The 15,869-nt window shown below is 43.8% G+C and overlaps 1 protein-coding gene across 1 annotated transcript in view; it reads right to left on the reverse strand.

Moving 5' to 3' along the window:
- Positions 1-3,791: 3,791 nt before the first annotated feature.
- ENPP6 (ectonucleotide pyrophosphatase/phosphodiesterase 6) overlaps positions 3,792-15,869 on the reverse strand; it is a 32,983-nt gene continuing 20,905 nt past the window's right edge. The window contains exons 4-8 of the mRNA XM_082050802.1: positions 14,996-15,137; positions 13,841-14,020; positions 11,364-11,501; positions 7,650-7,773; positions 3,792-6,905 (exon numbers count right to left, since the gene is read on the reverse strand). Coding sequence (XP_081906928.1) covers positions 6,685-6,905; positions 7,650-7,773; positions 11,364-11,501; positions 13,841-14,020; positions 14,996-15,137 — 805 coding nt within the window. The 3' untranslated portion in view covers positions 3,792-6,684. The remainder of the gene's footprint in view (positions 6,906-7,649; positions 7,774-11,363; positions 11,502-13,840; positions 14,021-14,995; positions 15,138-15,869) is intronic.

Below are 15,869 nucleotides of genomic sequence, written 5' to 3' on the forward strand. Positions count from 1 at the left end.
CAAATGTGTGATTAATTGCTGGGCCTTTACAGGCTTCATCCAGCTATTTCTGCATAAAACAGTCCTTCTTTTGCTGGAAAGCTCCCCACATCATGACTATTCAATATCTTCTTGTCAGTGGGACTTGTGGTTGTTCATATCATTTACTCTTGCAGGAAGAGGTTGTATGAAAAGTGAAGAGGAAGCTTGGGGCTCTCTCTATTTTAATCTGTTTAGATAATTTTTTTTAAAGTTATTTGTCTTTGTTAAAACTGTTCTTATAAGGAAACATTTGAGATTAGGGCAGGAGAGGACCTTCCAGGTCATCCAGTGAAGCGCCTGTGGCAGGGTAGGCAAGCAGGTTGTGTGATCCAGCTCATAAACTGCCTGAACTCCACCTCAAAAGACATTAGGGTTTTGTTTGGTTTTGTCCTCCTTCACAACTGCTATGGGAAGGCTGCTTTTAAACCTTATTTTTAACCCCAAGGTGATTTCCTTATTAAATCTGTGCTTGGGGCAGCCCCCCATGGCTGGACAAGGGTGTTTTCCTTGGCTCTTACAGCAGTTTCTCAGCTGAGACATGAGGGCCGTGGTTACCCGTCTCCTGCCCCCAGAAGCCTCAGCAAGAATGAGATGCAAGCTGAAAACCACACTGCTACCTCCTCTGGCAAACACACGAAAAAGTCTTGCACCCCAAAGCCCCACCAACATGGGGAAGGCATGGAAGAAGTGGCAAGGGAGAGATTTACAGGTAGGTGGATGGATGGATGGATGGATGGATGGATACAAAGACAGGCAAATAAGCACTTTTAAAAATTTAATTTTGAATTTGACAGAGCCTCCTTCTGCCCAGGGGTCATGTAGAGAGTGGGAAGGCTTCTCTCAGAAATCAGACTCAGATGCCTCCTGAGTCACTTTGCATGGCCGTGGCCTGCAGGGACAAAGCTAACCTGAATAGGGGATTACAAAAGAGTGATTGGTAATGCACTGGTTGTTTTAGCACCGTAGAATGAGGAGCACACCAGACTATTGGAGAAAGGATAAAACTGCCTGTCATGAACACATGACTGGGTTATACACATCTACATGTGATGCAGTGGCCAAGAACCCCTCCATGGAGGCAGCCTGGTGCAAGCCTTAACCCGCTCTCCTCAACTCTGCCCCTTGTTTCCTTGACATCTTGTATTGCTTTAATCAGAGTCTCCCTGAGCTGATGAAAGCTCACAGTCCTCCTGAGCAGCACTGCTGGGATTGTCTAACTGGAGGGTGCCACATTTAACCCAGGGTGAAGCTGCGAGTGAGAACAGGTCACAGCAAGGAGCTGCCTCCTCCATCCTTGCCGCTCTCTGCTCCCCTCTTTTGCAGACATATTTTGTTTCCCACTTGTGGGATCAGGCTTTAGTAACAACAAAAGCAGCTCTACATGCAGCCCAAGTGCCCTGTATTTGGAAGTATATCCAGCTGATTCTTGTCGGGGATCATGAAGGGCCACGTAAACACCCATGTCTCTCAGAGGCCGCTCATCCTCGGGCAGAAGCAGACAGGAGGCAGGAGGCTCACTCAGGAAACTACACGGAGGCAGCAGGTTTGTGAGGGGGAATCAGCCATGGAGTAGAAGGTAACAGAGATAGAATTAAAGGGGAGAATGAGAAAAAAACGCAACAAAAAACACAAAATGGAAGAAATGTCCCAGTTCTTACTCTATTTACCACAACCTTCCTGACTAAAATTTACTGATTTCTTCCACCCCAGCCCCCCCACAACTTAAATCGTCCCATCTTTTTGCAGGAAGGCTGCGGGATTTTTCCCCTCCTTTACTAGGAGGCAGAGGGGTTGGGGGGGGCGGCGGGGGAACCCGGCCCCTGCGGCTGCCTGTACCGCGTTGCGCCGGCAGGGGGCGCTGCCGGGCCGGGCACACCGGGGCGCCCGCCGAGAGCCCCCCAAAAACAAGGGGCTGTCGGCGCCCTTTAGCCACCGCCTCCTGCCCTGCGACACCGAAAAAAAGGGCAAACGAGGCCCCTAAAAGCAGCGTGTGGGTAGATCTCCACTTCCAGATCCCGCAGAGCCTTTCCCTTCCCAGCTGCATCCTCTTCACCGTCGCCCCCCCCCGCCCTCGAAAAATACTGTTATTTATTTCAGCGCCGCTGCTGATTGGTGGCTTCCACCCCACAGCGGGACCTTATCTGTGCACCCAGTGGGTGACACTTCGCAGACAGCCGAGGAAGTGGCAGAAGCTGTGGGAAAAGGCGGCTTTGCGGTGCGGTGGCTTCAGGGCGCTCGGCTGGTACTGGGGCTGGGGGCGTGGAACAGAGCCCAGGCAGGGTCAGGAGAGACCAGGGCGGGTCTGCTGGCAGCCCACCGGGATTTCTGATGAAATTGGGCTGGTAGAGCGGAAACTGTGTTATTGATATGGAGTTGCTAGATTTGGGATAATATCAATTTGCAAGTAACTTCCATATAATTCAAATTTTGTAAGAATATTCTATACAGCTATAAATGTCTACAAAGTTTGAGAATTACAGTGTCCAGTCGACTGTAATTCTGAAATGTTCTAATTTTTTTAAGCACTCCACAATAATCTTCCTTTAACATAAATGTGTTTCAGTACCTACATAAAAACCTCCCATTTCTCTGTATAAGTAGAAAGTCGTCTTTCAAAATGGCTATTAAAGGTCACTATGCTAAAATGGAGGGTTTAAAACTTTTCCCTTCATGAGGTCACGTTGTCTTCAAAAGATCCCATTGGATTTGCAGTCACTTGCCCTCTGTGCTGTGGCCCTGGGGGAGAAAGGTTACACTGAGCTTTTCTACTTCTTAGGGCCCAGAGCTATTTTGGTCTGCTTCTCCCCACAGTGTGTGGAGCTTAATGTCTGACAGATGTTTTAACTTCTACTGAGCAGTCAGAAGACAAGCAAGGTGGCCAGCACCTTGAATTCTCTTAATTCAACCCCTAGTTGTGAAGGCCTGGTACTTGTGGAGGGCTTTGGCTGGTGTTTGGGCCGCTGGGAAAGCATCTCCATGGGGCTGCATCCTGAAAGATGCTGGAGGGCTCATTTGGCAAGCCCTGGCCAATTGTGTCATTTACATGGCCATCAAGCTCACTGATGAAAGTTGTGCAACTTATTTAGGCGGAAAATTGCCACAGCTACAGGCTGACTGAGCCTGACTCCCACACTGTCCCCATGTGGACAGCCCCTCAGCATCCTCTGGTTTGCAGGACCCATGTTCATGGGATATGGAGGAAACATCTCTGGGCAGACCTTGGTGGTGCTGGCAGCACCTGCTGTGAATTAAAGGACTCATGGGTATATCTGTGCTGCTCTCCCAGACTTTACTTCTTCTCCATCATCCTCTCCCTGCCCTTATGGTCAACTAATGTAAGGAAAACAAGATAAATTCCGCAGAGTAGGTTTGGAGACATCTGTTAAATCAGTCTGTTCCATGAACATTGTTGGTTTCTGGAGCTTAAAGCAGGAGTAGGGCCTCTTGTCCTTGAGGCTCTTGGTGCTGTTTTTTGAGGTCTCATTGCCATTTGCACTGCCCTGTGCTGGGAAGTGGGGTGTACTCTGAGGGCTCCGGAAAGTCCAGACCAACCGCACCCTGGTACCAGCGATGACGAACCTGACTTCTGTGCAAGCAGCTGATGGGATGGTAACAAGACGGGCTTGGAGAGACCATCCAATGCTCACCTCTCTTCTTAGAAGAACAAAACTGTTTGTCCATTTGCTAGTGTGAATTACATGTCCCTGGATGCATATTCAAAAGGTTAAATATCAAAATACCCCTGGAAAAAAAGGACTGCATATACAAGCTACAGTATCTTGTGTGATGTATTTAATGTCCCTAATTTACATGCTGACAACTCTGCCTTTCTAAACAATGTTATCATTCATCTTTCTGATGATTAATCAGCACAAGCTTCAAACACTGTTTATCACACTTTGATGCAGCAATCAAACAAGAAAGGCAAGGTTTTACAGAGGTGGATTTTTTTCAAAAATCTCACAGTATTTACAAAAAGATGCATATTTTTTTCTAACAGCATTCTTAGAATTATTCACTCATTCACAATCAGTCATTGTACAAAAACATCACTCAGAAATAGGTTTTAAAATACACCCACCCCCATTGCACAGTATACAGAAAAATAAGCTAGAGCCAAGACACTTGATTTTTGAATGAGGATGTGAACTGATTCAGAGGTACAACATTTCTGAGGAAGAAAGGTGCACTTCTTAAAAAATAATCATCTGTATTTCTCCTGAAACTAAGGAGCTTCTTGCAGGTTTACCATCAAATTTCCCTTTTACAGTTCAAGTATGTTTTGAGGCGTATTGCTGTAAACACAATGCTGGTATTAAGGTCAAACAAACCGTATTGCAATTAAAAGATTTATTCTGTAGTATTTGCATGTGGACACTGACAAAAACGAGATAGACGATGTATTCCCAGGGATCAATGTTGGTTTTGTGTGTCATGGCCCATCTCTGGAACAACTCAGTGGACGCAGTTTATTATTTTCAATTTCTGCTTCATATAACTGAGAATCTGGATATGCCATTATACTTTCAAGATCTCTTCTACTGTGAAAGGACATTGGGTTCTGTTCACTGTAAGAGTTAAAATGGCAGGCTGTGAGGGATTAGCAGGCACCAACTGTATATATCCTGTTGATTTTCAAACAAAACTTGGTAATTTAGTCATTTTGTTATCCTGTATACTGATGAGTTTTTCACATTAAAAATGTGCTCTAGTGAATTCATTGAGCCTGGTCCATTAAAGATCAACAGGGAACTCTGAACAATAGGTACTTGTTTTACAGCTACTGCAAATGCTTCGAAAGCACTAAATTGCCTTTTATACTGAAGTCTAATAACAAAGACTGATTTTCTCCCTTTTTTCCCCCCAATTGATTTGATGGTTCACTTGAGCTTTAAAAACACATTACATAAATCTTTACTGCTATTACAGAAATCTCTTGTCAAGTTTAATTTGGTGTTTGTTTTTTGGTTTTTTTGGTTGGTTGGTTGGTTTTTTTGTTTGGTGTTTTGTTGTTTTTGTTTTTTTTTTTTAACTCACTGTACCACACATACCTGGATCATGTTTGACTCTGGATCCATAGGAACAATAATTCCTAGAGGTTTATTTTGCATGGGGAGGGTCCTAAATCCTTCCAAAGGCAGTTTGTAATGGAAGGCTCCTGGTTCAGAGGTATATCAGAACAAGTGCTGAGCACCCCCAAGGGCATCGCCGAAGGCCACAGCCTCCCGAAGAGGAAAGGACACTTTGTGGGATCAGACCCTTCCAGCCCTGTTCTAGATGAGCTTATTTCACAGTAGAAATTGGATGAAGTAAAAACAACACCTCTCTAATGACCCATCATGGCATCCATCCATCCCACTCTGTAAGACCAAGGACTGTGACAACTAGATGATTTAATAATTAAGTGAATTGAGTCTAACAGACTGTGGTGCTGGCTTTGCCACCAGCCTTGTGTTGAACATCACCTCAAGGTGGATCTGTGGCTGCACTGGAGTGAATGAGTAGGGAAAAATCAAGTTTTTCAAGGATTTAATATATCTTCCATGTTGACATTTTCAGGAATGCTTTTTCCATTTGAGTAAACCTTCAGAGGCATTACCTCCAACAACAGCTCCATCCTCTCCTGCTATTTAACTTCATTTGGGCTTGATAGCCCATGATGGAAATATCAGCTAGGATTAACTGAGAGGGTGGGAGATCCATCAGCATGACTTCTCTCTCTGCTGCAGAGTAAAGGGAAATGTGCTGCTCACTGGGCAGAAGTGGAGAGAGCAGGAGCTGGTAGAAAAGTAGCAGGTGTTGAGAAACCTTCAGAAATGCAATTGAGTACAAAAAAAAAAAAACCCAAAACCTGAGCAGGTGATATTATCTTCAACAGGAAAAGAAGAGAGGCTGTTAAATGCCAGGCTTCCCCATCCTACTTTCCCGACCCCTGTGTGTCCAGGTGCCTTTTCAGTTTCCTCCTGCTTTTTACGTGGAGGATTTGTATTGCTCTCCCCTTTCCCAGCCCCTCCCTCCACAGCTGTCCATGAGGAAAGCCCAGCCCTGGAGGTGTGCAGGGCCAGGGCTCACTTTGGGAAAAATGAAGAAGGAAAGGCTGGGAGAAGCAGGATGCTCTCAGTGCTCTCCTGTCGACCCATCTCTCTCAGCACTATGATCACTCGGCCAAGAGCTTGGCTCTTTGAAGCATGTGTTGGTGAGGAGAAGGTGGGGCTCTGCTGGAGACAAAGGAGTAAAACAGAAAGAACACAAATGTACAAAGATCCATCTCTGCCCCTGAGCTTCTCAGCTCCGGGAGCCAGGGTTAGCCTCTCCATTAAAGATACTGGGGTAAAATGTGTTTGATGCTCAGAGATCGTCACGTGAACCCACCAGAAAATTCTGCAGATAGCCAGCCGGGATTCTGCTCTCGTTACTGGTGCTGTAAATTCAGAGTAGCAACACCAACTCCCTGGCTGTGTTTAGAGCAGCAGAAAACCTGGCCTCATGTTATAACTGCTGTGAAAGCAGGATGGATCAGATTCACGCCTGGTGGAGCATGATGGAAGAGTGGGGGGGGCAGCGCACTATTAATGAAGTTATTATTCAAATGAAGAACTTGGAAAAAAAAAAAAAAAGAGAGGGATGGAGTTGCTGGTGACACTGACCGACATTGTTTGGGGGTCACAGTAAGATCTGCTTGGCAAACAGGGCGAGCAGAGCCAGCGCCAGGGCACAGCTGCCACACGGGGGGAGCGGTGCCAAGGGGGCCATGTTTCGGAGCATGCACTCCACCCTGGACCAGGAGCCATTGTTGGGTAGCGGCTGTATTCCTGCCAGGCTGCACATGATGTTGTAAACATCCACGGATCTGATGGGAGGCGCTCGGAAGTTGGATCGGAAATCTGCAGGGAGAACAGGCAAAGAGGAGTCAGTGTCATACGCTTTGGGCTCAGCTCCTGCAACATGGGACGCTGTGGGGGAAAATAGCGCAGCAGCAACATTTTAAAAGTTTTAACTCATTGTTTTTGCTTCTACTCCAATTTTATTCTAAAAACTAAGAAAAAGTAATTAAGTTATTAAGTACAGGAGTTACTTTACTGTGCATGCTTGGTAGATTTAATAGCCTGAAATAATTGTATTGCACATTCTGCTTTGCTTTCGCTCCTGTCTGCAGTCGCAGCCCGGTGCTCAGCAGGGTTTTCCACTGATGAAACTGAAATCAAGGGTTTCACCCATCAGATGGGTGGGCAAAGCACACTGCAACCTTCCCAAAGGAAATGCTGTGTGCTAGCGAGTCCAAATCCACCAACAAAAGGAGAATTCATGTGCTTTAAACAGAATTAAAAATGTAGGCCAGTCTTGGAAAAGAGGGCAAAGGGACAGAGTTACTGTGCTGGGATGTCAGAGAGGGGCTGACCAAATCCCTTAATGTCTCTCTGCCCTGTTTCTCCAGCTATAAACCAGATATCGAGCTAGAAACCTTCCCAGCATCCAGCTGTAGAATGGAAATCCTGCCATCTATTTGTAATTTTTGGGCATCGCAAAGTGCCATATTGGGGCCCTGACATGCCAGGGCTGCTGGGAGGATGGGGCAGGGGCTGTGGGGCTGCGAGGGGAGAGGGACACCGGGGATGGTGGCATCATACCTGGCCCATAGGCGAGGAAGAAGCCTCTCATGTCCATGAGCTCATTGTCGTAGCCGTGCCAGCCGTTCTGCCAGGCCTCCTTCCTCCCCGTCCCATTCTCCCAGAAGGGCAGCTTGTCCCTGCTCTGGGTGACAACAGCAGAGTGTGGTTAGTGCTGTGCGTGGGGTGCCATGGGGCACTATGTTGTACCACACTGTACCACCATGTGCGGTACAAGTAACACCTCTACTACATAATTTCTATTATTATTTCTTCTGCCTGCTTGTATTAGTATTAAGGCTTCCTTAAGGAAGTATTAAGGTTCCTTCCAGGGCACACAGGCTTGGACCAAAAACAGTCCTCCTCTCCCTGCTCCGTGGATCCATGCTTTTAACAATTTGTCATGGTAATTCTTGGTTTTCCTTGCCCATATAGCAATAGGTCATACTTTTAAATTTCTTCCTTACTTTCTCCTGTTCCATATTAACAGCTCTCATCAGACTATCTGCAATAGCACCTTTTATTATCTCAATCCTCAGGAGCAGCAGTCCCTCGGGTCTGCTCAAAATGCTGGACCAGCCCTCTCTGTGAGTTTCTCTTGTCCCATGCTCGTTAGGGATCACAGCAAACGCAACACTCCAGATATTCCCAAAATATGGCAGGAATTTCACTTAGACAAAGAAGATCAGCCGACAGTTTGTTAGACCTCTGGCATTCATCCCTCCAGTGGTTAAAGGGAAAGAGCTACGGTTCCTTAAAGTGCCAGGTCTGGACTTTACGCACTGTCACAGGAGCACAGAAGATGCCCCAGTAAAGTCTCCTGCATTCCCACCCTGGGCAACTGGTGCTGCAGCCCCTGCAGAGGTGAAGCAGATTGACCAAGGATCCTTTTCTTTTTTACAACCATTTATTTTGTCTAGTTTTGTTCTCCTCCTCTGTCCAAGAAGAAAACTGACAGTGCGCAGGAGCACTGACGACAGCAATGATTATGGCTATGAAGTGTGGCTCTTCCCACTGCTTTCCAGGGGAATCCCTGGAGTATCCTTTGCATTTCTTTATAGGTAATACTCAGCAGATGTACCAGATAATTAAACAATTTTAGACGACAAATTAAATCTCTTTCCTTGTCTCCACCTATTTCACTGACAGTGCTCAGAGCAAGCCAAGGAGAAAACAGACTCCTTCCCCTCTTCCTACCACAGCCTCTCCTTATGCTCTGGCTCTGCTTCTCGCGGTTCCTGGGGACTGATTGTCGCTGGGCTGCTCACCATTAGCCAGCCTGTACAGCACTTGTTAACATCAGCTCCAGACAAGCCAAGTCGTGTCTAACGTGGTGTTTCTTTGGCAGTATCATGACATTGCCAAAGCTAAACCTCTCCCATGTCCTATCAGGTGTCGTGGACTCAGCTGCTTCTCCAGCAGCACTAAATGAAGGAGGTATGGGCCTTTTCATCACTTGCCCAGACACCAGGAGATACCTACTTGCAGCTAGATGTGCAGTGAAAGGCACAGCCATTTCCATTATTTTTGCTGCTAGTTAGGTCAGAAAACCTATTGCTTTCTTTCACAACTGAGATATTAATTTTTCATGCTCAGCCTGAGCTTGGGCTGGCACAGCTACTCAGTGATGACTGAGGGAGGCATGTCTGGGACTGCTGATTATGGACTTTTCCCTGTATGTCCGTGGTTAGAAGCAGCACAGCAACTGTCCCCTAAAAGCTGGGAAGGTACACTAGGATGGGTACAGGGTAAGCAAGCAGCCCTGAGGGCTAGCACCGTTGTTGCATGAAGAACAGCAGCTGCGGGAAAATCTGCTCAAAGCATGGGGACCACTCACTCGTCGGAACAAGATAATATTAACAGACCAGCTTCAATACAGCTGGAGGTGCATGAAGTCTCTCCACACCCTGCTTTAACCAAAATGTACGTGGGCTTTTGTTCCTATGCTCCTTGCTGGGAAAAACAAACAAAACCAAAACAAAACAAACACACACAAAAAAACACCCCACAAAAACAAAACAATAGAAACAAAAACAAAACTGTCACCAGCAAAAATAACCCCAACAACAACTTTCAAGATACATCCACTTTCTCTCTTAGGAAAAAAAACAAAAACAACAACAACAACAACAACAACAACAAACACAAAAAAAAACCCTCCCTTTTTTCAATTAGCATATATCTATCCACTAGCCAACAGAGAGTTAAAATACTCGATAAGCATGTCAGGGAAGAGCTGAACATCCTCAGTGATTTGGGCAGGAAATACAATAGAAGGCTCAATTATTGCTTTAAAAACATGACGGGAAACTTTCATTTTCACATCCCATTCACAGATAATGAAAATGTACCAAGGAGAAGGAAAATCTGACAGCATTAATGAAAGGACATTCTGGAAAATCAGAAACAATGGGAAGGAATGGGCAGAGAGACAGAAATAATTACCATAGCAGCAGTGTTTGCTGCACTGTTATTAAGGTTTGTCAGAGTTTCAATGACTTTTTAAAGTGCCTTTTTTTTTGGTACAGAATATGTAAAAATGTTCTGTGTTGAACTTCTGTACAAAAGAGTTTAGTTGTAATTTTAAAAATCATTTGAGTACAAATGTTTCAGATGCCTACTTTATGAGTCTGAATCTTAACTCTGGCTTTTTTTTTTTTAACCAGAAACTTGGTGCTCACCCATCTGTGCTCAAAAGCAATTGGGATTTTGTAGAGATGCATTTCCATTCGGCTGTAGAAATTATTAACCTGAAGTCAGGTTGGCTAGTGAGAAATGTGGCGCTGTGGATCATCTTGAGCAAAGCCTGGTATCTCTGAAGGTCATGAAAGAAGATGCTCAGCTGACCTACAATGATCTGCAAGGCAATGTGATCCAATGACAGTGCTGGGACACTATAAAAAAGCAGGACTCCTTGATTTGATTGCCAAATTACTGACTTAATGTATGGCCTTGGGCAAATAACCCAGTACTTCTCCTCAATTTATTCACTTATAAGATATGTAAGTTGCCTCACCCTCCAAGCTGGGGTGGGATGCCATTAATATCTGTAATGTGGAGATGCTCAGTAGCAATACAAGTACAAAATAATAATAGTAATAAAATAATAATAATAAAAAATCTTATTATTATGTACTAACAAAATGAGTTGTTATGTAAAAACATCTTCATGTGCAAGTCTAACTGATTCTCTGCTTATCAAGCTCTCAGACTTGCAGTGTGTGCACTGGGTATCTCTGAGGAGCAAATCCCCAGTCTGACCCTTTTGGGACTGGAGGATTTGGGAGAAACAAAGCATTTTTAGGACAGAGTCTGGTGGGTGGGAAGCTAGGCAGAGGGAGATTTGCCACAAAGTACTCCTGAATGGAGCGACGTTGAGATCTAGAAATGGAAACACTCTCTTCGTGTCTGAGATGAAAGTACATGGTCAGGGCGAAGAGAAATAAATCAACACATGGAATGGGAAATACAAAAACTCCTCCTGCTTTATGACAACAGAGAAAAAAGAACCATCTTGACTATTTAACTTTAGCTGCCTCTTATATATACACAGCCACTGTGCCTCTAGGCTCTTTTAAGCACACAGCAATATCTGACATTAGTATTGTAGTCAGCCCAAGTAAATGATGTAAAACTTTAACTCAATGCCCAGCATAGAACTATACATTGTTCTTATTGTTTTGATATATTGTACCTTTTCACATTCATGTCTAAGTATTTTGCTTCTATACTTACCTCTACTATGAACCATCCTTTCTCAGCTACAAGAGTCAGAGGAGACACAAATTTTCCTTTTTTGTAGAAAAACCTGTCTGGAATTTCCTGTGTGTTATAAACATGCATGTGTTCCACAGCTTTCAATTTTTGATATATCTGCAAAGAAAGGAAACGTTAGAACACCATGTGGCTGCAAAGAGCATATGTACACCTATGGGTTCATGGAAGCACCAGAATTTGTGAAATAGCTAATCCCCTTTAATGGCTAATCATCAGCACATTCAAACTGGGAGTTTGCCTGTCCAAAGATGACAACTGTACAAAACCTGTTTATATGGCTTAGGAGATTCTGAAAACTTGATCATAAACACATAGGAATGCATGAGTTAGTGTATCACACATATTTATAACACACGCACTCATGAATGTGTGTGGGTGAGGAGTGTATCAGCCTACAGAGACAGACCAGCAGAATGCAAATCATCACAGGAGACCATAAGCTCTAAGTGATGAAGGATGCTCAAAGGCACCAAGTGGACTGGGTACAGATGTGGAAAAAAGATATTGCCTTTGGCCTCTGCCACCATTTCCCTCTTTGTGCTCTTCAATGAACAATTAATGTCACCTCATGTCTTTTTCTTACACTTAACCAGTCAATTCCTACCAAAGGGACTGGCAGTGCTTAGTTATCTGCTTCACAAGGATGTTGTGAGATGATTAATCAGCCAATGCCTGTGGCCCTGAAGCTGCACAATGCTGTACGAGTGGTTTATTAATATCAATCACACCATCTGGAATATAATCACACAAATGTGGTTAAACCACAAATTATTCAGAAAAATATTTTAAATACCTAAAAATGATGTTCACATGTCATAGAGAAGGCAGTTATTGGAGTCCCCAGAGCTTATATCACTCGTTTGCTTAAATATAAATAATTTTCAGGAACACATAGTAAAGAATGCAACAAGAACAAAAGGTCCTTCAGTAGTGTTTTAGGCAAGTCTCCCTTGCACATATGATGTGTGTATACATGTGCAAGAGATGTGCATTGCTATGCAGTCACGGTAAGGAGGGCACCAAGGTGTGATGCAGGACTCAGCCCAACCCTCCCACCGTGACCTGGACTAGAGAGTGGCCCTGGTGTTTCACGAGTACTTCTGCTGCTTCAAAATGGGGCAACTCTTACATGTCATTCCACGATGCTATGATACAATCTAATTCATAAACATGGCTCTTAAATTAAGAATATAAGAATCTGGCTATTGGGAAACAGAAAATCAACTTTATTTCACTTAAAAAAGCAGCACGCTAGTAAGAAGTCCTAAAAAGAAATGAAGGAAGAAAACAAAACCATGGTGTGAGGCATTGTATTTTATTCTCCTTAGGGATACTAAGCTGTTTAATGAGACGCATGTGCTTAAGAGCTTTGTTGGATGAAACCTCATGCCTGTGTAAAGTCACAGCTTGTACTTGTCCTTGTTTGAAGGTCTGGCCTGCAAAAATAGGGATCTCTGAGTTAAGGCTGAGGAGTGCATATATAAACGCTGTGATCCCCAGCAGGAACATTGAATGATAGACTTGTCTATGCCTCTAAGGCAGCTTTCAATTCTGGCACTAATTTGAGAAATGTTCACATATCACAGCTATACAATTCCTGGAGAGCATGTTTGGGTACAAAAATTAGCAAATATTCTCTTCAAAAAATTGCCCAAGCCACAATACACTGAAACTGGCTAAAAACAATATAGAAAATGAAATATTATTCACCTGGAGCATGGATGGCCCACTTTGTACATTCACTCATCTGTATTCTGAGGACAGCAATAATAACTTCAAGCATTGGTTGCTGGTTAAATTATAATGTACTAGTCCATTAGTTACAAATTATGCATTTTGATTCTTTTTAAGTTGTTTCCAAATTTTTTTCTGTATTGTTTTAATTTGTCACTCAAGATCCTGCAGTTCTAGCCCTGGGCTTTTAAGGTTTATTCAATCCAACCTGCTTATTCATCAAAATTCTTCAAAAAAGAATATTGAAAGAAATTTATTTTTTTGTACTTTTAGTCTAATGGAGTTAATTCCTCAAACTCTGTGGGAGTTTACTGGAACTGAATGCCTGACCTCCACCAGATAATTTGAAAATCCCAACTAGAGTGTCAATAAATTGACTAATACATATGTAAAATCCTAAACATGGATTTTGAGCTAAAATCTTTTAGCTCTTTGTCAGAAGCACATAGTGGTGGGGTTTGAAAGCACATATTTCTGCCAAATAATGGTGAAAGATCATGCTTTTTAATTTGCCTGGTGTGACTTTCCTTCAGAAACCAAAATCACAAGAGTGTCACAGGATCCTGGTAAGAGCCTCGGGCTGATTTTTACAAACATTGCTGAAAGGGGAATTCGAATGTTATGAGCAAACAAAGGACACAATTGTCATAAAAAACCCACAGAAACACACAACCAGATAAATACAAATAAGATGTACTTACCTCTGTGTGCTTCTCTGGAGCTGGCCAGAGGCTCACCACAGGACCTCGGTCTTTCATTTGTATGGTGTCACTCATATTGATATAGTTTTTCAGCTCAATCACTTTATCTGTCCAAGAGATGTCTGTCATCCCGTGATCAGAGAAGAGGACGACGTTGACTTCATGTTGAAGGCCCTTGCTCTGTGAAGAGAGTGTGTGACAGTGGTTATAGCTGGGTAAGCATTTCACACCATCTGTGCCCACTGACAAATATTAAAACCCAGTAGACCTCCACTGACTTAGCAGAAGTTGGCCAGAATGGTCACGGCCACAAATGCCCTGCAGTGTGCTTTGCCACTGCCCTGGAAGAGCTGAAGAGGTCAACACCAAAGAGAAATTTGCCAAAATAAATCCACCTCCCTGCTCAAATAACCAGATACTACATCCCAGCTCCACAAACCCGTAGTCCCAGTTGGTCTTAGACAGGATTTTATCCCATTTTCTTCATCTGTAGGTCAAAACAGCTGGGGAAGAGCAACTTTGACATGGTACTACCTGTGGCAGGGGTGTTTCCCTCTTCTTGATACAAACACAATCAATGAGCGTTAGAGCTTTTGTAGTTTAGTGAAATTTGAAAAACATGAAAAACTCTAATGTGCATTTATCATTGTCAGAAATATTCACAGAATGGACATTTACCTGGAAGCTTGGTATCCTCCTTTACTCACTGCAAAATCATTTAGATGACATTTTTTAAAACAAAGTTTAACGTACACAGGGTACTGAGTGGTGCCATAAAAACCATTATAAAAGCTAATTGTTTCATTGCACAAACCTTAGGAAGCGTGTGGTTTTGATTCATTGGCCTACTATAAATCCCAGCTGGCAACACAAGTTATAAAGAGAGCAACGTGTGCGTTGGTTTATGGCTTCCCAGGGCTATCAGTATAATAATCCACTAGGAGAATTATAATGCCATCGACAAAAATAAAAATCAGAGGAATGGTGCGTTGACGTCCACGTGATCCCAGTAGCCTCTGTTTCTCAGGAAATGAAAATTTACAGCCAACACATCCGATTAACAGGCATCAAATAGGCTCTTGGCAGTGCCACAAAGAGCAATTTTAAAAGTGTTTTCCAAACGCACCCAGGAGCTGCGTTTTAGATGCCACTCACCTTGATGAGTGTGATCATGTTGCTCAGGGCTTTGTCCACCTCCTTCAAAGCGCTTTTCCGCTGCTGTGACGAAGGGCCGTAGTGGTGGCCTTCCACATCAATGCGCTCGTAGTACACAGCAGCCATCTCGGCGCTGCCATTGCTGGAGGTGAAGGGAGGGGAAGGAGTGAGAAGCTGATGCACATGGGGACCTCCTGGCTGCCAGCGTTACTGTCCTCATCAGTACACTGAACTGCAAAACACCATTTTCTGCTTCCAGCCTGTGCTTTCCTACCCACTATTGCATAGCTGGGCTTGTTATTCATGCCCAGAGTCTCCTGAGTTTGCTTGAGATTCCCATCAGAGATGCCAGGTAGAAACCGTCATGTGCAAGCACAAGCTGGCCTGTCAGCCCTCTATTACCTCTTCAAATTATGAAGGTGGCTTTTCAATTAATGACAAAGACCCGGAAGAAATACTGATTTCCGTGCTGAATGCCCTTCTTAAAAGGATTGTGGGAATTACCAGTCAAATGTGCTTTAATTAAAGTTTGGCACTTCTGACTTTCTCCTGTGTAAGGACTTCTGAACAACCAAGGTCAACTCAGGACAGGCTCTTCCATGGCCTTACAAAATCCCGAGTGTTGTAAATAGGGGTGAGATTTTAGATGGAGCTTTTATTCAGGAATATGACCAAAGGGAAACTAATGTAATCTCAGGGTTGCACAAGTCTAGCTGATAACAGGTTTCTACACTGAATGCCCTCAGTCTAATTAGTTGGGACTGCACATACATCAGTGCTTAATTACATTTTCATGACCACTTTACAGTTCACTGTAAAGCTGCCTGAGAGCAGTCATGTGGATAAAATCACAAATCTACGCTCAGGGAGTTCA

This window comes from Streptopelia decaocto (assembly GCF_964273445.1).
Source record: "Streptopelia decaocto genome assembly, chromosome: 4".
Classification (NCBI taxonomy): domain Eukaryota; kingdom Metazoa; phylum Chordata; class Aves; order Columbiformes; family Columbidae; genus Streptopelia; species Streptopelia decaocto.